We start from the raw sequence: 21,693 nt of genomic DNA, 5'->3' as shown, positions 1-21,693 counted from the left end.
AATAAATTATTAACTATCAAATAGTGTTTTGGTAACACTTTATTGCGATATAGTCCACTTCAGACATTCAACTAAGTTACTGTGCAGCTACATATCAACTAACTCTCATTAGAGTATTAGTAGACTGTTAAGGTGTTACGGTTTGAGTTAGCAGAATAAGTTGACGTATTTGCAAAGTTACTTATAGTCAGTAGAATGTCTGTGTAAAGTGTGAGCAGATATTAAGCAGACAGTCTACTCATACTCTAATGACTAGTTGTTGACATGTTGTTGTAGTTACTTATAGTTAGTTTAATGTCTAACGTGGTGTATCGAAATAAAGTATTACCATCATTTAAAAAAAAAAAAAACTCATAGAGAATTTCATAGGCAAGGACTTAAAATAAAAGACACCAATAGTGACTAGAATAGAAATCATATATTTAATGCCTTTGATATTGACATAATTCCAAATAAATAAACATATTGGGAATTTAAGTCCTATTTAAAATCCAAAGATCGAGGAAAAAATTGTGAACCTCAATGAACTACAACACACAAGTTCAAATGTGAAACACGACACACATAGTGTGTCTCTAAGGCTCTGTTGTTACAGAGGAGGAGGAGGAGGAGGTCTGGGTCCACTGTGACACAGATACCTGTGAAGAATGAAGATTATTATACCCTTTTATCCTTCAACATCACATAATGACCCATATATGTGTGTGTGTGTGTGTGTGTGTGTGTGTGTGTGTGCAGACCTGGTCTCGGGATCAGCTTTAGGGAAAGTAGAGAGAACCCTGAATCCAGTCTGCTGCAGTGCGGTCATGTAGTGGCTGGAAGATCCTCTGATCTGCCTGAAGTTAATGTCACTCTGAACGCCACGCATGAGAGAGACAACTGCTCTCTGCTTCTTATCTGAAAACACACAAAGATGTATACAAGGTGTGTGTTTGTGTTTAGCCTACACATTTGGTGTGCGTCTGTATGTATACTTACATCTGCTGGTATCGTGTGTGTCGTCCTGTTGATCAGGTATTAGTGTGTGCATTCCTGTACCTCTCAAAGGAGCCGGTCTGGTTACCAACGGTACCAAACCAGGTAACATAATTTCAGCGCCTGAACTAGAACCCTACAAACACGTTCAAAGTAGTTGTCTCTGTCTGCAGTATAAGTTGTATTTGATCCATTCAGTCGATCTATAGTAAATGTGAGGTACCTGTGCTTCATTATTTAAAAGCTCTGCTCTGGTTCGTTCCTCCAGTGTGACGGTAATGCCATCCAGAACCTGCAGTGTAGACAGATACAGTACCGCTGGAGGCCTGTGCAGTGATCGCCGTGCCACCTACAAAACAAAACACACATCTGGTATGTGGTAGTGTCACAATGTCACATATATGTCACAATAGGGAAGAAATGACTATCCCAACTTCTATTTCATGCCAACTTAAAAGGGAAGTTCAGTCATGTACGGAGGACAGAACATACTGTATTTATTCAGAACCAGAGAAAGCATGATATGTTTTATATTGTGTGTGTGTGTGTGTGCGCGAGAGAGAGAGAGAGAGAGAGGGAGAGTGAGAGTGTGTGTGTGTGTGTGTGTGTGTGTGTGTGTGTGTGTGTGTGTGTGTGTGTGTGTGTGTGTGTGTGTGTGTGTGTGTGTGTGTGTGTGTGTGTGTGTGTGCGTAAGGATTTGTCTGTAATCATGGTTAGTCTGCAGTTCAGCCAAGAGCTCAGTTTAAAATCTCTTGATCTAGGGCATGGTGTGTGTGTGTGTGTGTGTGTGTGTGTGTGTGTGTGTGTGTGTGTGTGTGTGTGTGTGTGTGTGTGTGTGTGTGTGTGTGTGTGTGTGTGTGTGTGTGTGTGTGTGTGTGTGTGTGTGTGTGTGTCAGACTCACTGGGTTGCCCATTACAGACAGTTCCATGAGAGAAGGGAGTGCCTCCAGTTTCTCTAGTTCTAAAATATCCTGTAACACAAACAAAAGACACATTGGGTTCTTATGATGCTTTTGATATACATATATTTACAATAACAAAAATTAAACTGATTATGATTAAGACTGGAGAAAATTCACCTTTGCCAACACAGGAATAAATTGAATATTTGAATACAGATTCATTATCTGGATAGACGCTGCAATTTACCATTATCATTGATAAGGCGTATTCACCTTGTCAAGATGAACATACCACGTATGTTACACCTCTTCCAGATGCTTCCCATTTTGCTTCCTGGTAGAGCTCTGAGACAACTAGTTCAGTTATAACTTTTATTTGGTGGAACAAAATGACTTAGATTTAGCTTTCTCTCACTCCCTAGCAGATTTGGAGGTTTGGCTCACTCATTTGAATTATATCAATTATCTGCTCAAATAAAATATATACTGGAATGGCATCTGTAGACGACCTAAACTCGACCTGGGTCAACTCAGTACAGAAGCGGAAAGTATTGGTCCGATCCTTCTTCGCAATTTACTATACATGTCATCCAGAAAGTTGTCTGTTTTAATCAAAGGCAACATAAATCTTAATAATATGAAGTGTGGAGGTGGGCTCGCAAAACAAAGGGTTATGCTACACATCTTTCCCCATATATGTTTTAGGGTCCAGCAAATCTGGGCAGGGGTTTGTCTAGCGGATAAATTATTTTTCCTGTTCTTTAGATCTGTTTGTTGGGACTAACTGGAACTCCCTTATGGTTTTAAGGGCCGTCGTCTCTTGCAAATATTATTACATTCGGCCCGCAAATGTATTTTGTTACAATGAATAACTGACCCCATCGCTGGCTCAGTGGATAACTGTTGTTAAGGGCTTTATTCCTAATGAAGCCTTTTCCACTGCATTAAGACCTTTAAATTCTACAGGATTTGGGGCTCCTTTCTAAATTAGGAGTAGAGGGTGGGTGTTTTTATGGACTTTTAGTTTGTTGTTTTCAGTCACATGTGTTCCTTTGTTCAGTTTCCCGCCACGCTTTTGTTGTCATTGTAATTATTTAATCAGCACAGGTGTTTATCATTATTCCATTCATTCACCTTGTACTTAAGTTCCTCCTTTCCTCTGTTTGAGGTCTGGTTACATTTGTGTTTAGTTGGACTATTTAGTTATTAACGCGTGTAGAACTTTATTCATCAGTTGTGTCCTCTCACTCCTCTGTCTGTGCAAACACCTGTGATAGGTAGAGCATTTGCTATCCTTGGGAATTCAAAATTTAGCTTGGAAAGGGGTAGAGTTAAAGTTGGTTTGGTTGTAAAAAAAAATTTTTTACATTTTGTTTATGTAGGCTACATTTGTTTCTATACATGTATATCCATTAAATACTTCTTTGATTTCTTAGTTGATGTTATGTATTCTGTAATTTATCCTTTTCCTTCAGAGTTTGACATGTATGAACAGAATTCCAAGTCAAGGATAACAAATAAAGGATTGAGGCAGAGGTTTAATGTGTTTTACTTGTATGTTTGACTTGTGATGTGCTTCCTCCCTTTGTTCTTTGCCATTTATTCGGTTTGAATAATCCCTAAATGTCAAAAATTACAATAAAAAAAAAAAACATTCGAAGATCATGCCAACCCAAACCAATTTTTGATATGTAATACATTGTGTATATACATATATATATTTTAAATTATATTTAAATGACTTACGGAAAGAAACTACCATGATATTCTTCATATTTGTAAAAAAGTGATATTAAATTAAATATATTAGTACATTTTTTAAAATATGTTTGAAAATATTTCATAAGAAGTGATTAAGACACATACACTCATGTATTAAATGTGTGCTTTTTTTTAAATTACTTTTTACTTGACGGTTACACACTTGATATTTTTATTAGTTGTTAATTCTAAATTAGACAACATGTTTTTTTTTGAAAGATTTTAATAGATCCTTAATTTTCCATTTGTCTTTCACCCATGAATGTTTGAATGTAATTATTAAAATGGCATATATATCAGTGCTTTTTTATCTCAAATATTTAAACGTTTTAGTTTTTGTCATGTTAATCATATAAAGACTGAACAATGGATTTAGGAAATGGGCAGGACACAAGCAACATCAAATTAAAGATTTTTGTTAACATGCCATGTCAGAGATAAAGAAATGGGGAGGTGAATAAAAGATCAGTGAGTCTCAAGAACACACACAAACAAACCTACACACACCTCTGACCTTCAATCAATGTAAATACTGCTTAATTGTCCCCTTGGGCTGCTGTGCTGGTGCAGTAATAATGGCTGTCTGTAATTACTCTATATTCAGGGGCAGGCGAAAGGCAGAGCTCTCGCAGGGCCTAACAGCACTAATACAAACACACTAAGTGACTGAATTACTGTAATTTAGTAATTACAGTAAAACTGCAGCCACACACATACAGATAGATGGGAATGGAGAGGTGAATAATAAGCACTCAAACCTACACACACATTCTCAGTGGGGTTGAGAGTAACAGTGTTCCTAAGTTTCTTGGTAAATAGGCTACTACATAAGCTGCTAATGAAATCATGTGTAACACACATCTACGATACTTAAATATATCCTGCTAATACAATACATTATACCCATCATAAGATTAACTATATCTGACAGAGATTCCTGTCTAACTAATGAATGTCAACTAAACCACTAGTATTTATTTTATCTGGAAATATGCTATGATTTGATGTTTTTGTGGTTAGCAAGGTTTTTACAAATGGTTAAATTATAAACAAAAGAGATAGTTTCCAGCTTTTTCCAGCATATACGGTACTGAAAATATGGTATGTTTCACATAAATCGTCATTTGTGGAGCATTACAGACACAGCTGTAACTTTGTGTAGATGTTTTTTGTGTACATGTAGGCCTATATTATGTAAATGTTTATTGTGTATTTTGTGTAGATGTTTATTGTGGATATCTGATGCATATACGTGTTTATTGTGCATTTTGAGAAGATGTTTTTTGTGTACATGTATATTATGTACGTGTTTATTGTGTATTTTGTGTATCTGTATTATATGCACGTGTTTATTGTGTATTTTGTTCACTGTATTATATGCACGTGTTTATTGTGTATTTTGAGAAGATGTTTATTGTGTACCTGTATTTTGTTCATGTCTAAGAACAGCCTCCGGAGCCCTTTGAGAGGCTGCAGGTGGTTCAGTTCACGGATGCGATTCTCTGCCAGGTGCAAATCCAGCAGAACTCCCTGTTCACTGAATGAGTTCTCACTCAAAGATTTAATTCGATTTCGATCCAGAACCAACTCACGTAGTCTTCGCAAACCATCCAATCCATCCACCTGACTGATATCATTCCCTTAGAGAAAGAGAGAAGATACATACACATAGATATTAAAAATACACATACCGGTACCCTACCGTTCCGAAGTTTGGGGTCGGTAATATTAGGTCTAAATATGAATTTAGACAGACAGATGGATGGATGGATGGATAGAGCTATACAGGAGAGGTTGTGAATACCTTGTAGGAACAGTGCTCTGAGGTTAGTCAGTCGGCTGATCTGAAGATTGATCAGGTTGGATATGCCATTATGACCTAAATGCAAAACCTCTAAACTGGACATCAGAGGCTCCAGATTATCACCAGTTAATCCCTCCCTACAAACACAGAGAAGGAAGAAAGGAGTGAGACATTTCAAAAGGAAGTGAGAAAACGCAGTGTAGAAGTGTGTGTTGTCGTATAGCACCAACACACTGCGTCAATACGGTATGTAGTCAGAGGCCCATTCACGTGTCCCCTTAGATGTTTGTGTCAAATGGATATTGAATGCAGCTTTCAAAAGACAAAAATTGATGCAATCAGGGGCGGTTCTAGACTGTTTTTTGTTTTGCTTTGTTGCTTTTACCGTTAATGTTTGTCATCTCAGACCCCCCTACATCACCTATCTGGAAGATTGGGCCAGTATTGCTTCAAGAAAGTTTATAATTTTCACGTGTTTTTAAGACTTATCAGTTTGAACATTCAAGTGATTCAAGCCATTCAAGCGCAAGACACCTTGAAAGTAACTTCATTCGGTACTCGTGTGCTGTGATACACACAAACCTATATCAAAATGCCTGTCTTGACAAGTAGCCACGTAAACACAGTCGGTTATGTCTTAAGTGAATGAAAACAGTTAAGCAAATATTGGATGTGTCCCAATATAATGGATTTATGGTTGTGCCCCTTCAAAAATACTAAGTGCATGACGTATATATACAGTAGTCTGTTAAAAAATCACACCCAAAACTTTGCAGCATAAGAAGATGTGAGTTGTTCTCTGAGCTCATAAAGACATTCACTGCTGTCTGAGAATCTTTGATTAAATGTAATTGTGACGCTCTCTAGTGGTTAGACAAGAAACTACAGTATATAACCCTAATGGATTACGATGGAGTGATGCATGTTTACCTGCTGGGCCTGCTGTTCTGCTGCCCGTATCCACTGGAACTGACTTTATGATGGAGAATCTGCTTGTTGCTCATGTAACTCTGAACTTTTTGACGTGGCAGAATTGACTCAATGTGGTTATAGTTCAGAGACAACACCTGCAGAGACCACATACACAAACATTTCAACATGCATGTACATTATGTTCATAGATGCACATTGGATGTTAGTATTTAATGTTATTATACTACACTAGACGAAGACAGTCATAAGTGTAGTAATTCATCTCTGTCCTTAACACATGCACACCTTAATGTTGGGCAGGAAGATCAGACCGCTGAATGAGGTGAGGTTATTGCCGTCTAGATTCATACTGCGTAAATTAACAAACAAATCAGCGGGAACGAGATCCACCATCCTAAAACACACAGAAAACATAAAGAGTGAACCAAAAAAAATCCAGTTTTGTTATGTTGGTGTAATTCTGACTGAAGCTTTATAGTGAGAGTTGAAGTGAACCTGACTGAGCTGGACAGCAGGTTGAGCTCTGACAGTTCCCTGTAGTTAGTATGGCCCAGCTTCTCGGCCACCATATCTGCATTGAGTCGCCCTTCAAACACGTCTTTAGCGGTTTCTGATTCACACGTTTCCTACACAGACACATTTGCATTTGAAAAACGTACACTACCGCTCAAAAGTTTGGGGTCAATATTCAGAATTCAGCTTTGCCATCACATGAATAAATTACACAAGTATTAATTGTAGTAATATTTCACAATGTTACTGTTTTATTGTATTTTTGATCAAATAAATGTCATTCCTCATATCAGTCCCTGTCCCTTTTAACTTTCATTGTATGGAAAAGAGCAGCTCAGACATTTTGCAAAATGTTTCATTTAGAAAATCACACGAGTTTGGACCAAGATGAGATGGTTGACAGTAAATGATGACAGAATGTTTTTTTGGGGGGTGAACTGTTCCTTTAAAGGATTTTAAAGTGTGCATACTTATGAAAACAAACACTATACATACAGAAGCATCATATATATTTACCACGGCTACTCCGTCCAGGGCTTTGAGTGATGGCAGATGGAAAACCATGTATATCCGGTAGTTCTCCAGTTTGCTCACTAGGGGATTCCCGTACAGATCCAGAATAATTAAACTAGACAGTGCCTGAAAGAAACATTGCATCACCACCACACTTTCACGGGTGTTTTGAATGAATGCTTTGAAAAATGAATTAATTGCGCAAAATGATATTCAAATCTCCTGACCTTTAAGTGGTATATGTCTCGGGTGGTGCTGATGTCATTGTTGCCGACATACAGCTCGAATAAGGACCGCAACCTTTGGAGTCCATGCAGAGAAGAGATGATGTTGTTCTCAACAGACAGGAAGTGAAGGTTGGGTAGCCGGTCTAACACATCCCCGTCTAAACATTGTAGGTGGTTTCTGTTAATGCTCAGACGTGTCAGACGATGCATTGCAGACAAACCTGCAAACAAAAAAGAGCAGCTATGGTTGTATTACACAGCTTTGTCCCTGGTTTTATATTAAAAATTATACAGTAAAAGAAACAGAGAGAGAGAGAGAGCAGTACCTTCAAGTCTACTGATACTGTTGTTGTTAAGAGAAAGTTCCTCCAGTAGTAGGCAGTGTTCCAGTCCCTCAATTCGGGTTAATTCATTATCGTCAAAGGAAGCCCAGCGTAGATTCACCAGCCGGTCTAAATTACTCAGCCGGGTCAACCGCTGACCATCAAGATTCAGCGCTGTGATCTGATGCCAAAGGGTAAAGTATATCATTTAAAGTGATGGTTCACCCAAATATTCTGTCATCATTTACTCACCCTCATGTCATCTTGAACCCATATGACTTTCTTTCTTCTGCTGAACAAAAAGGAAGATGTCTAGAGTGCTTATTTCCACATAATGGAAATAAATGGGAAGTGGGGCTATTTAGCACCAAAAATGAAAAAAAGGAAGAAGAAAAAACACAAAAGTAGTGCATTGAACAAAGTCATACAGGTTTGGAATGATATGTGGGTGGGTGAACGTGACAGAAGTTTCAGTTTTGGTTGAATTAACCCTTTTAAAAGTGTGTATGTGTGAGAGAGGATGAGAGAATCTGAGTTTATATGTCATACTTTGGAGGTCCAGCCTGACTCAAGCTCTTGCGAGAGTTTCCATGGAGACGGGTTGATCTGTGTGAGCAGGTGTGCTGTAGAGAGCAAACTCAGACTGCGGGGACGTTCACTGTCAGTCCGAGAGTGGCTCACCAGAGATGCCTGTTGACACACACACACACACGTTCCAGAACAAATGTGGACACAGATTTTAACATTAAGTATAATGTCCGGTGTATACATACTTGGTTGATTCTAGATCGGGCAACCACTTGTACAGCAGTAGCCGCTTCTTCCTCCATCACTAAAACATCATCCAAATGAGTGAGAGTCTTTAGCCGGCCGAGAACCACCATACGCACACACTCATTCTGCAACACATAAGTGAAATGCATTTATATTCACATTTAAATGTAAACATAAATTAAATATTCATACCATGTCAGCAGGACAAACTTGGTTGGTGATTACAATGTTGAATTGTGGGTGTATATCCCATTCAAATGTTTGCAGTTTTTTTTTATGTTTTTGAAAGAGTGTATTATGCTAACTAAGGCTGCAGGACAAACAATCATATTGTGAAATATGGTTAAAATTTTAAATAACTACTCTATTTTAACATATTTTTAAATGTAGTTTATTCCTGTGATTCCTGTGAGCCATTTCAGTGTCACATGATCCTTCAGAAATCTAATATGCTGATTTGGTGCTCAAGAAACATGTTTTATTATAATCAGGGTTAAAAACAGTTGTGCACCTTAATATTTTTGTGGAAACTGTGATGATTTGTTTCAGGATTCTTTGATGAATAGAAAGCTTAAACTAACAGCAGTTAACAGCATCTGAAATAGAAATCTTTTGTAACATTATGAATGTCTTTACTGTCGGTTTTGATTAGTTTAATACATCCGTGCTGAATAAAAGTATTAATTTTGATTAAAAAAACAAAAAAATAAAAAAAAACGTTTGAACAGTAGTGTATGTATAGCCTTGGTCAATCTTCATTTGATCTTGATGCTTCACGTTTTCTACTGCCTAATATGAAGATCACTCATGTAAAGGTAAAGTGACTTATACCCTGTGCCAAGGATTGTGCCGCGTGTCCAGTCTAAGCAGGGCCGGGGTGTGGTTACGCAAAACGTTCATGTCATCTTTGACTCGGGTCAACAGATTCCAGCGAAGATCCAGTTCTATAAGCCGACCAAGTCCACGCAGTCCCTCCAGCGAGGAAATATGGTTAAAACTAACATCCAGAGACTCCAGATTTGGCTAAAGGGTTGAGAGAAAGACAGAAGGATAATGAAAGTCAAAACTCTCTTTGCTTCATATTCTATGAGGGGGAAAATAGCACAGGACTTAATATTATTGATTTAATTGGTTAAACATGAGAATAGTTTTTTTATGACAGGTGATTAAAAATATGGCTTACAGTATGGTCACATTTACCATTGTTTGGCTAATTTTTGCAGGAGAAATTCAGTCATTTCAATAGAAATCCAAGCTAAAAGGAATTTTGCATGAGGACGGAAGATTTGCCATCAATTTCAGTTGATCATTCTGCTTGGTTTAGTGATAATGTCATGTTTAGAAGAAGCTTATGAATTAATAGGATGATCTCATCACCATGTGTGAAATATCGTTCAGATGAGTGAACTCGTTGAAGCTGAGGGTCAGATGCTTCAGAGCCGTGAGTCGGGAAATCTCAGGCAGTTTATTCAGACTGTTGCCATGAAGATTCAGCACCTGTATGACAGGAAATAAAAAGACTATACTGTCAGGATCCACCACTGCTCATTGAATGAAATCTTATGATAGACTTCACTAACTGACCTACTCATGCTACAAACACATGGGTTTATGTGTGTTAGGTATTGTAAATCTCACTGTGATCTGACTGAGGATGTTTGCTCTGGCCACTGTCAGTATGGATTTCTCTTCTAGGCTGAGCATTTTAGGATTCGGCTTCATGGCGGGTTCCATATTTAATGCCTCCTCGTCCAGGTCCAGCTCAGCACGGGACACAGATGGAGCATCAGCGGAGGATGTGTCACAACTGGATTGGGAGTCTAGAGAGGGCTTGGTTGTGTCCTAGAGAAAGATGCCATAATATAAAGACGGTTTGATCACTGAATAATGCATTCTGAAGGACATAATGGTGGATGTCTTGTCACTATGACACATATACCTGTGATACGTATTCAAAGTCCACAAGGTACTCTGGCATTACCATTTCATGGTCAAAAATGTACCACAGTCTCTGCTGCTGTCTACAGTCGCAGCTGTCTGGCAGGCTGGAGGGACACAGCATGCCTGATGAACAAACACACACACATTGCTGCTTTGATCACCTCTGCCCTGAAGACACTTTATTCTGATGGGTGTACACACACTCCAACTCACCTGTTTGTGCAGTTTGCTTTTGCTTTTTAGAGCTGATACTGAGATAGACAGAGTTTGCTTTGGGGTAATGATCGCAATCTATTGGGAGACCCTCCTTCAGTGCAGCACTGCGGCCCAGGAACACTTTCGAAATGATCAACTGACCTACAAACATATATACATGCAGAAAAGCAAAAACATTCAAATATCAGTGATATTATTGAGTTATTCATCACGTATGTACACTACCGACCATTGAAAAGTTTGAGGTCAGTAAGATCTTTTTTTAAAGAAATTAATACTTTTTCTGCAAGAACATGTTAAACTGATCAGTTTATATTGTTACAAAATATATCAGTTTCATCAAATGCTGTTCTTTTTGAGCTTTCTATTCCTCAAAGAATAAAATAACCAAGTATCATGGTTTTCACAAAAATATTAAGCTGAACAACTGATTTCAACATTGATAATAATAAGACTTGTTTCTTGAGCACCAAACCAGCAATAATAGAATGATTTCTGAAGACGGGAGTAATGATGCTGGAAATTCAGCATTGCCAACACAGGAATCCTTTATATTTTAAAATATATTCAAATCAAAATTCAAATTTTAAATTGTAATAATATTTGAGGCAGAAGAGACTGATTAAAAAATCTTACCAACCCCAAACTTTTTATAGTGTATACAATTTACTATTGAATTATAAATGAACTGCATTGTATAATTTTGTGCCACTAGAGTTTTTCTTCTTTGGCCTGACTGGATTGTGTTTGGGACAAGAGCAATCTGCTTGCCCAAATAAGGGATACAGTCATTATTTGTGTGTTATTGTTTGGTGCTACTAGTAGTGCAGAAATGAGTGGTTGTTGTGAGTAAACCCAGACCATGTCTGTAGGGAAGAGGGTCTGCAGGGCTTCTTTCCGATGTTGAGCAGCTCTTCCTCTGCATGAATGTCATTCTCAGTCGATCAGACACACTCACACTGTTAGAGAGGGGGACGGCTCTCTCTCTGCCTAATGCCTGAAGGCAAGACACACACACATCCATGTTCAAGGTTTAAAAACAATACAAATATCAGAAACTCATAACCACTCCTCACTGAGCTTTATGGGTTTTGTACCTTATATGCATCAGCAGTTTTAAAACCATTTTCTGGGATTTGTCGTATCTCATCACTTTCACAGGAATGTTCTGGATCGGGCACGTAGAACAGATACTCCATGCTGCATTTATAGTTCCTGTCACATACACAAATGATAACTCTGATAATGATAAATAATGATATGTACAAATGATACAGATAATCTCTTCCACAGACATTGTGAATCATATCTCATTAAATTAAAATTCGATATATATATATATTTTAATATTCATTCTGAAAATTAGGGACAAATTATTACATGAAAATGGGCTGTGCTAAATTGTGATAACAACAATGTTATTTTGATTTAAAAAAAACAATGTGACAATGCAAAAAAATCTCAATGGCCCTAAAAATATTTGGGCCAAATATTTATATGTGACCTGCACATCATATTCTTGATGGATTTTGTGACAGCTGTAGCCTACACATTTATTATTTATGCATACTGAACTAAAAAATGGCATAAGACAAAGTTCTAATCTGACTATAGCTGTGTGATATAAACCTCTGGGAGTCAGAGTTTTACATGTAAGTCAGACTGCCTCTTCCAATCTAAGTGGGTGTTTTTGGCCAAAATAAGATAGAGAAGACTTTAAATTGAAAAAAGTCAGAATCCGTAAGACTAGCATCTGACTGACTCACTGTGAGAAGGGTGAAGACTCCTGTCTGCAAAGCAGAGACTGTACTTTGTCCTGGAAGCGTTGCCGCAGGGCACGGTTATGAATACGGATAATTTGATTGATCTTAATGCCAGTGATGTGCTGAGGTTTATAATCCCACACACAGAAACGAGATAGCAAAAGATCGTAACAGGACGTGAACCTGAGAGAGGAAGCAGAAAACAGTACAGATCAGTAATCCTGCATGTTGTGTATTTATATACAACAGATCGTGTATACAAATATGTGGTACCAAGGTTCACTGCTGTTTCCTTCCTCGAAGCGAATGTTCCCCACGGTTTCCAGCTCCAACAGCAGGAAGTGCATCATCATCTCCTTTCTATCTGAGGCCACAGTTACATCACACTGGTGACATGACAATATCCTGAGAAAACAAAACAAAAACACAGACATGCAAAACCTAAAAATAATCATGCACACTAATCATACTTATAGAAAGATGCACACTCACTCCTCCAAACGCCCTTCCCAGAACTTCAGTCGGTCTTTAAGAGCATCCAGCTTGTGCTGCAGTCTCTGCTCATGACTATGGTCATGATGAAGGTCAGAGGTCAAGTCTTCAGGTTCTTCTGACTTCTTCCCAGCACACTGAACAAGGCACAGCTCGCACTCTAGCTGCTCAAAGAGGGTAAGTGAATATGGATTTGAGGATGTTTTAATTTAGGGAATTTAAAAATAAAAAAGATAAGTGTTCAGCCCCTGTCTGCATACTGTATATACTCACATTTCTGAGCATGCGTGCTAGCACTCGTATTCTCTCCTCTGGTAGTTGTATCTGGTCTCTCCTCTGCTGCCTGAGCTTGGCTTTGAGATCATCAAACTGCCTTTGTGCATAACGTACCCGCATGGTGTAATACATAATTTTCTTCATGACTGTAGACTGATGCACAATCACACGTTCCCATAATTCTCATCTCTTTGGTCAACCCGAAACAAAAAAGATACATTTTCAGATGCATAAAATACACATTCTCTTACCTCTGCAAAGTCTTTGAGATGTTTACTGGATATGTCATATGTGTCCAGGCACTGCAGGTGTGGCATGTGATATATGACATGTATGTAGTAATTATAGAGCAGACACAGCGGGTTTGGAATAGACTGAGGGTCCTTCAGACTCAGGTGTCTCAGTCGTTGCAGCCGAGTCAGATGGGTCAGTTCCTATAATAAGGAAAACAATAAATGTACAAAAATGTGTTTCTTTCAGGGATCGGGACTATTCATAAAAAATCTGCTTGTAAATTAACAACTGACATTCTATAATAAGTGAGTAAATATGTGTTTTTTTACTTATGTTTAGTTGTCAAGCATCACTATTATTACTCATACTTAAGGTTTGTTTACACTATGGGCGTAAATGATATCTTTAAGTGTGATCCAACTTGTGATTTTTACCTGGTGGATGATTAATAAGCTGGAAAAACCCCTAGAACCTTATGGTGAACGTGTATAACATGTATCAACATCTTTGTTGATCCTGGAAGGAGAGACCTGAGCTGTATTTAGGGACCTGAACGACTTTATAGAGTCTTGGCATTTTGGACTTAGGCAAACCATCTAGCAACCACCCGAACACCTTAGCAATCCATATAGCAATGTCCTAAATATCCTTCAGAATATCTTTGTAACTGGCAACCACCCAAAACACTGCAGCATCATGCTGGGATATTTCCCATGAATGTATAAACGCTGTTTGTTATTGCTATTTTGGTATTAATATTTCTGAAATATTAGGAAACAACTTTCTCCTACACAAATTAAACATTTTGCTTCATGTTGGACATTAAATGGAAATGCATTAGTTTCCCATTAGAGAAAAAAAGCCTCAAATGAGCCTGAAGACAGTTCACCTGAACAATGAACCCACAGATGAACAGCACAAAAAGCACCATACAAACACTTTTCGGCTTGTGTCATGATTCTGTGTGTGTTAGACAGAAAGAGCTGTGAAGAACCGTCAGACATACAGAGAAGCTTTCAATCACGACTCACACACAAAAAAAACAAAGGCTCCCATTTAGAGATGCACACCCCGTTCATACTCTACACCATTTGAAAACGAAATTATTTATGTGTTATTCAAAAAGTGCCTCTTTTTCCTCTCGTAAAGGAGAGACAGATGAAAACTGCTTGGGCAGAGATGTCACATTACAATAATGATGTGAACTCAAAATCAAAAGCTTGAATCTTGTCATTCCTGAAATGATCAGGTCTTTCAAGGGTAGATGAGAAAGTAAGGAGTATGCACAGAAATAACAGTAATCAGATCTATAGTGAGCAGGAGAAAGAGGATGCAATAATGGCCTGTTGATACAGGCCTGCAGTAATAACGGTGTGAAGGCCAGAAGGAAATTATTACTCTGTAATCTCCGACGCAAACAAACAAAAAAACACAAAATGGGCTCTACACAAAGAGCATTCACAAACCTGATAGGAGAAAACATGAATATTGAGAGTGGTACTTGCCCATGGAAAACTCGCTGCCAGAATGTGTGCTGTGGTGTAGGATTCATTGCCTATTTTATTCTAAACCATGGAAAAGTCATAAGTTGAATTTCTTGGAAAGATCACAGATACACTTCTCCTCAGCAAGCCACATGATTATAGGTATCATTAATGTTTGCAGCAAAACCTAAGGTTATGATTAATCGTGAAACACTAAACTACATTTTCTGAGATTTTAACATAGTTTTATGTGTGTTTAACATCACAGAAGACAATGTGACTATCCGTTAATTTTAAGGAGAAAACTAGTTAATTTTCCCCATCTTCTTTCATCACCTATTTTCATCTTTCTGGGTTTAAATTCGTCTTCCTGTCAATGTCACAGATGTGACGTTTTCTTGTACCATAGTACATCGATGTCTCATTATTATTGATGAGACTGCATGTTCATTATCCTTTGAGAGAATGCATCGCTTTCATCCATAAAGCGATTCATAAAGTCACTTTCATACCAAGCAGCTTTCTGTTGGTTAGCATGGGGAATCTTTGTGGGGAATCTGAACATATGCGAAATCTGGAAACTCCCAATCTTATTCCTATTGAAATAAATGCATTTCGACAAGCAACAGAACATGCGACCACACCTTTATGGTTAAGGATATTAAAAAAGTAAGTATGAGCAATAATAGTAGGGTTGCATGAGTAAAGCAAATACAATCAATTATGATGCAGTTCGTTAAAGTGTCAGGTTGAATAATGTTATATTTCTCATACCTTGAAGGAACTGATTTTGTTCCCTGAGAGGTTAAGATTTTGGAGATTGATGTTAGGATCCAGGCTATGACCTCAGAGATAAAAAATATTAAATATTAGAGTATTCAGCAACAGATTTTGAATGTTTAAGTGTATTCTACTATTATAGTACTAAAATGAAATGCTATGCCAAAATGTGGTGTTTTACAATGAACCTACCAAGAGTCTCAATAGCATTATCAGCAAGATTTAACTCCTCAAGGTTTACAAGTGAATTCAGTCCCTTTAAATCAAGGTGTAAAACAGTGGTGTAAAACACAAATATTATACTTTGAAATTCTATTTACAGTATCTCCACATATAAACATGGGCTACCTGTATGTCAGAGATCTGGTTTTTATTAAGCCACAGAACATGAAGGTCAACCAACATCTCTAGATTTGCGATCTGCTGGATGTTGTTGTCATACAGAAATAACTTCAGCAGATGCACACAGTTATGTAGGCCTGAGATTTCCTACAACACACAAACAATAACAGGTAAGTCAAAATAAACTACATTGATTTGCTCATTTTCATCTTAATTGGAGTAAATTAATCAAATAAAGCATAAGAAATTAACCATGTTGTCAAAATTGCATGAAAAGCCAAACAACATTTTGTGATCACACTGAAATAAACTGTAACTTACAACGAGTTTGCACTCCACAACCCATAATTCTCTGAGGAGTGGACAAAACTCCAGGTCCTGGATTGAGCTGATGCTTTGGCCGACAATAGTGAGCCTGGACAGTCTGGGGAAGAGAGAGAGTCCCACCATGCGCGGGAACCCAAAGAAAAACATCTCCAGAACGGTTTCACCACTCCCCTCCTGACATACCCTCTCATGGCAGAGTCCATTAGACACACACTGAGGAAATAAACAGAGAACAAACCTCAGCGCTGACCAGCACATGTGGCTTAGATTAGAAAACAAAACCATGAGCGCAAATTGCACATGAATTTCCTACAGTTGAAGCTAATATTGATTAATCAAACTTTAGACAACCTACTAAATGCAAGTAAATTAAGCATCAAAAAATAGAACTCACCAGCTCTTTTATAATTTCTTCATCTCCAGTTAGACTCTGCTTTTCATTCTTTGTCATGATCTCCTTAAAAACAATATTTTTCATTCAATAAATGTAAAAATGTAAAACATAGTCACTAATTCTTTACTGAACATTACTAAAATTTACTAAACAGTATAAAACGAATCTCCATTTCTATTTGAAGAGTGCGAAGTTGATGCAGTTTCAAACACCTAAGTTACAATGGTGCAAAAACCTTTTAATTTTATGAAAATAAAAATTCTCGCACAATATCTCACACAAAAATAGACATTCTTATTTTATTTTATTTTTTACTAATGGTAGGCTATAAATGCATATTCATACCAGAAAATCCTCACCTGTTGATGATTGTCCGGCTGTAACGTATAGCTACTAGTCCAGACAGAGACCGGCAGATGAAATGACCAAGTCAAATTCCTTCACACTCCATGATTTAGAACTACAAATCCAATAGATCGGTTAACCCTCTTTCCACCATAAAGTTGAACAGCTGCATGATGCCGGTCAAATGTAAACATACCTTTCAACAGTGAGGACATGTCAACTCTCCAGTATCGAGCCGCACTTGTAGTGATTTTTCTTTTTATGTTGGTCACTGCAATGTTTACATCAGGCCGTTGCTAAGGAAGCGTGGCTCGCCGGTGCTAAGGAAGCCCTGCTGGAATATGTTGCTGTCCTCCTGCAGACGGTGCTAAAACACCGGATCATCCACCCGTTCATTCAGCCCAGTACAACCTGCTCACTGTGGAACTCTTGAGCCTGCTCACTTTCTGTTTTAGCCAGCTCTGACAGTAAAACTACATCAAAAAGCGTTGCAGGGCCATTTTTGGAACGATGTTTAATGCGACGCTTCTTGAGGTATGGTGATGAATTAATCAAATTCAATGAATTTAAAATTTTATTTGGAATTTCACAAAATTAAATCCTTTGTAATTACACTTTACAACTTAGTTATGCAAAAACAAAATCCCTATAGTAAAGAAGGGAAATAAATAGCATCATAATACCTAGTTTACCAAAAAACAAAAACAAAAAAATAACATCTCTCCCAGTCCCACCCCAAATCCTCAGAGCCACATGCGTAAGACTCGAGTAACGTTAGCATATATATAAAAGGCAAACTAATCATTACAATTCCGAAGAAAATAAATTAAAGGGGACCATTTTTTCCATATAAAATAAATCTTAGAATTCTTAGAATTCATTCAAAATCAACCATTTTGTCCGTTCAATGCAAAATAAATAAACAAACAACGAAATAAATAAATTAGCTAATGGCTAATCAACATAATTAATTAAGAACACATTTTTTGATGAAAACTAATTTCAGCCGCAATAACCAGGAAAAATGTCATGTTAACTAATCATTTTATGAATAGCTGAATTAATTCTTTGTCATTGCGTTGGCGTCCATTTAAAAAGCTTAAATGTTGGGTGCGTCTTATTTATGTGTAACGTTAGTAGCATGAACCACGCCCTTGGTGTGGAGGCGCGCGCACACGGACTGTCCTCTAACCGGAATGTCGCTCTCGTTCTCCGTCCTAAATCCGTGCCAACCGCGAGCCGCACAGATACAGTGACGTCAGCTCCGAGACACTGAACCAAACACATCAAGCCCACTGGCTCCGCTGCTGCGAGACGGGAAGCATCGGTCAGGATCGGCCATATTAAGCGTCACATCTTTCAATCCCTTCTGCGATCTCACAGAATCGTTCTCGCTTCGGAACAAACTCTCTGCGTGAGATAACTTGCAAGCATGTCCGCTAATTCGAGCGAGGGGCCGGGTTTGGATGGGAAATGGTTCGAGGAGGAGGAGGAGAAGAACGGGATGTTTGGGAGCGCAGGGCCCCGCTTCGACGAGATGCGGGACGATTTGCTCGCGCCTAAGCAACAATTCCATCCCTTTGAAGGAAGCGGCGTTGCCATGGAAACTGCATCTACAGGTAAATTTGGGCTTTGTATAATTTCGCTTTGTGTGGTTTAGCGGCGACACCCGCATTTTGTAGTGCCGGCCGGGTATAAAAGAAAAGAAGAAGCAGAAGAAGACGACGACGATGCTGATGAATGGGAGATGAAGAGAGAGAGAGACAGACCAGGCCATGGGTGTGACAGCGCCTGGATGTCTCTGCGTACACAGACTCGCAGTGTGTGTTCTAGGCAACTGTGGTAGTTCAAACAACGTGATCAAACAAAGACACACACAATAAAACAAACAAAAACATTCTTATGCTGCTCTCTAATGGTTTTTAGAATTGCGCAATGATGATGAAAGAACTCTTAGAATGAGGATGATGTGTGTTCATAAAGCCACAATAATGTAATCATCATTTCTTTGTCTTTTTTCTCATCCTGTCTCACTGCCCTTTTTCTCCTCAGCCTGTCTAAATCGCAGGGTATGGCTCAATAATTGGGCTTTGTCCACCCCTAATAGACCTCGAGCACAGCAGGACTATGAAAACTTATTTCAATATGACAGTTCATAGGCTACTGTATTGACAACACAGTCTGACCCAACCCGGATGTGACTAATTTACAAGCTGGTGATTTCTTATGAATTATTACAAGAAACGTAAGCTTGAAGATCGAATTCATACGAATGAACCTAAAGATAAAATAGTTAGCTTCGAATTGCCATGAGAGTGTGTTGTCATAGCCTACCTGCTGCTGATTCAACATTGTGCATCAAACTTTTGAAAAACACATTTGCATTCAATTTAATATTAGTGTTTTATTCTCTATTCTTACTGCGTGCCTGGTTTGTTGAGTCTGGCCTTAAAGTGCACTTAGTATTTTTTTCCCATTAAAAAGTCTTACAGAGAAAGACTTAGTTGACTTAGACTACTTGAACATGATACGCACTCAAATGATGACTCCAGTAACATCAGTAGCCTAATCTATTTTGCATGGAACCACCTCAGGCGCCACCATGTTGAGATCACATGACCAGCCAAAAATAGGCTACTTCAAGTTAGCATTAGCTAAATAGTAAGCAAGCCAGTTAGCATCAGCTAGCAATATTTTTTAAAATAGGCTGATTTCAGCATGGTTCATTAATAAATATTCATATTTATCTGTTATTTTGGCTTTGTATTTTTAATTTTTAATTTTAAGCTAAACCTGATTGTACTTTGATTTTGCTGTAAATAAAGCAAATTGCTTTGGCAGAGTGAGGTCATTTTACCCCACCCTGGGTTGGTACAAATACAATTTTTGTTAAAAATCGAATAATAACATGAAAAGTCCGGACATTTTTTATACTTGGTTTATAATTGATGCCATTATCACTGAAAACTATAACTAATCTAGACACATTTAACTTATGTTTCACAGAAAAAAATTACGATCCTTAAAGGCATAATTCAACCAAAAATGAAAATTCTGTCATCCTTTACTTACTCTTAAGTTGTTCAAAATCTGTATTAATTTTTTTTTTCTGTTGAACACAAAATAAGATATTTAAAAAAAAAATTGATGGACCCCATTGACATAGTATTTTGTTTCCATCCTATGGAGGTCAATGGGGTCCATCAACTGTTTGGCTACATTTCCTTACATGCGTCATTTCCTTTCCGAACACAGTATTCGGCTTCGGGCACATCCATACCTTAACTATCTTAGAGATTTATATATTGAGTATATTAGAGTTTGCTATGATTGAATATGCCTAAGAGAAATGGAAGAAAGGTTAGTTCTGGCTACAGATTTGTTCAGGATGTCAACATTTATGGACACATGTTTAACAAAGGTTGCGTTATTGGCTTAAACATGATGTTTCAACCTATGTAGCTGTTTTGATGCTATGAACAACATTTAATCGAGACAGTATTATCCTGCACTGTAAGGAGTTTTCTCTCTTTTTCTGCGTATTTCTGAGCTGCTAAAACTAAACCCTCACTGACTGTAACAAATAATGACAGTGAGTTTATTAAGATAAGGTTGTCTGGCGTCCTAAACCTCAGACAATGATGTGGATTTAATACTGGACAACAATAAAACACAGAACTACCATATCAAGAAGGATGTGTACATGACTGCAGGATCGGATGTACTTTAGTACTCATAGTGGTACTTTAATTTTGCCTCATGCTGCAGTGTTAAATGTGCTTTTAGTGTTTCTCTGGATCAATGTGACAGATAAAGTAGCAACGTATCTATAGAAACCCTCTCAGAGCGAAGCCTATCACGCACATAGCAGTAAAGTACATACAGTGAAATACACTCTCACATGCTTTCAAAATTTCATAGAAAGCCATCAGAGCTTTTCACTGCTTTATCTTGTTGCTAATTGTCAGTTTCTGCTTCTGCAGGTGCTCTTCGGTCCATTAAGAGTCTGATGGAGCCGCCATTATGGCTCAGAGTGCTATTATTAGCAATGGGGAAACTGGGCATGCACATACACACACATACGCCTATGCATACACAGTTTCTTTCACATGCTCAAATATTCATGAGCTGGGGCCTGAAATCCCTCAGCTCCCCCCATGCACTGCATGGTTAGCTTTAACACACACACACACACACACACTCGCGCATGCATAAACCCAGCTGACAAAAATATGTTCAAAGAACATTTTGAGATTGTTCCCGTTAAGTTATGGAAACATTATGTCCTCAGAGCGTTCAAAATTTTGTTCAAAAACAAAAACAAAAAAGTAATATTTAAAAACCGTTAGATTAACTAAAATGTTTCATGACCGA

The 21,693-nt window shown here is 38.0% G+C and overlaps 2 protein-coding genes across 7 annotated transcripts in view; one reads left to right on the top strand and one right to left on the bottom strand.

The window, feature by feature from the left end:
* Positions 1-401: 401 nt before the first annotated feature.
* Positions 402-17,637, bottom strand: lrrc9 (leucine rich repeat containing 9). Of its 5 annotated transcripts, none has more exons than XM_079636096.1 (33): positions 17,516-17,637; positions 16,975-17,037; positions 16,575-16,793; positions 16,260-16,400; positions 16,104-16,167; positions 15,906-15,976; positions 13,665-13,847; positions 13,411-13,566; positions 13,138-13,301; positions 12,919-13,050; positions 12,649-12,828; positions 11,980-12,097; positions 11,744-11,879; positions 10,880-11,023; positions 10,665-10,789; positions 10,364-10,567; positions 10,103-10,222; positions 9,557-9,748; positions 8,725-8,850; positions 8,501-8,641; positions 7,955-8,132; positions 7,629-7,849; positions 7,405-7,527; positions 6,871-7,001; positions 6,661-6,769; positions 6,373-6,509; positions 5,443-5,579; positions 5,061-5,278; positions 1,878-1,946; positions 1,199-1,324; positions 979-1,111; positions 741-897; positions 402-638 (listed from the first exon to the last, which is right to left on the bottom strand). In XM_079636096.1, the coding sequence occupies exons 2-33, from the start codon at positions 17,029-17,031 to the stop codon at positions 590-592; spliced, it is 4,461 nt and encodes a 1,486-aa protein (XP_079492222.1). In that variant the 5' UTR covers positions 17,032-17,037; positions 17,516-17,637; the 3' UTR covers positions 402-589. The 5 variants fall into 5 exon arrangements, with proteins under 5 accessions (XP_079492222.1, XP_079492221.1, XP_079492223.1 ...); XM_079636095.1 differs by lacking the exon at positions 17,516-17,637 and adding an exon at positions 17,334-17,349; XM_079636097.1 differs by lacking the exon at positions 17,516-17,637 and adding an exon at positions 17,334-17,349 and having other exon boundaries at positions 10,707-10,789.
* Positions 17,638-17,711: 74 nt separating this feature from the next.
* rtn1a (reticulon 1a) overlaps positions 17,712-21,693 on the top strand; it is a 30,489-nt gene continuing 26,507 nt past the window's right edge. For both annotated transcript variants that reach the window (XM_079636102.1, XM_079636101.1), the window contains exon 1: positions 17,712-18,938. In XM_079636102.1, coding sequence (XP_079492228.1) covers positions 18,752-18,938 — 187 coding nt within the window. In that variant the 5' untranslated portion in view covers positions 17,712-18,751. The remainder of the gene's footprint in view (positions 18,939-21,693) is intronic.

The sequence above is a fragment of the Phoxinus phoxinus genome, assembly GCF_949152265.1.
Source record: "Phoxinus phoxinus genome assembly, chromosome: 14".
Taxonomy (NCBI): Eukaryota; Metazoa; Chordata; class Actinopteri; order Cypriniformes; family Leuciscidae; genus Phoxinus; species Phoxinus phoxinus.
Note: the sequence above shows the minus strand (reverse complement) of the source record. Positions and strands in the feature narration are given on the sequence as shown.

Excerpts from the sequence above, each read along its gene's own strand:
- lrrc9 (XM_079636096.1), bottom strand. The coding sequence starts at position 17,031 with ATGACAAAGAATGAAAAGCAGAGTCTAACTGGAGATGAAGAAATTATA. Across the intron at positions 10,790-10,879 it reads AAAGCAAACTGCACAAACAG|GCATGCTGTGTCCCTCCAGC; the intron begins GTGAGTTGGAGT and ends TTTGTTCATCAG. Across the intron at positions 1,325-1,877 it reads TGTCTGTAATGGGCAACCCA|GTGGCACGGCGATCACTGCA; the intron begins GTGAGTCTGACA and ends TTTGTTTTGTAG.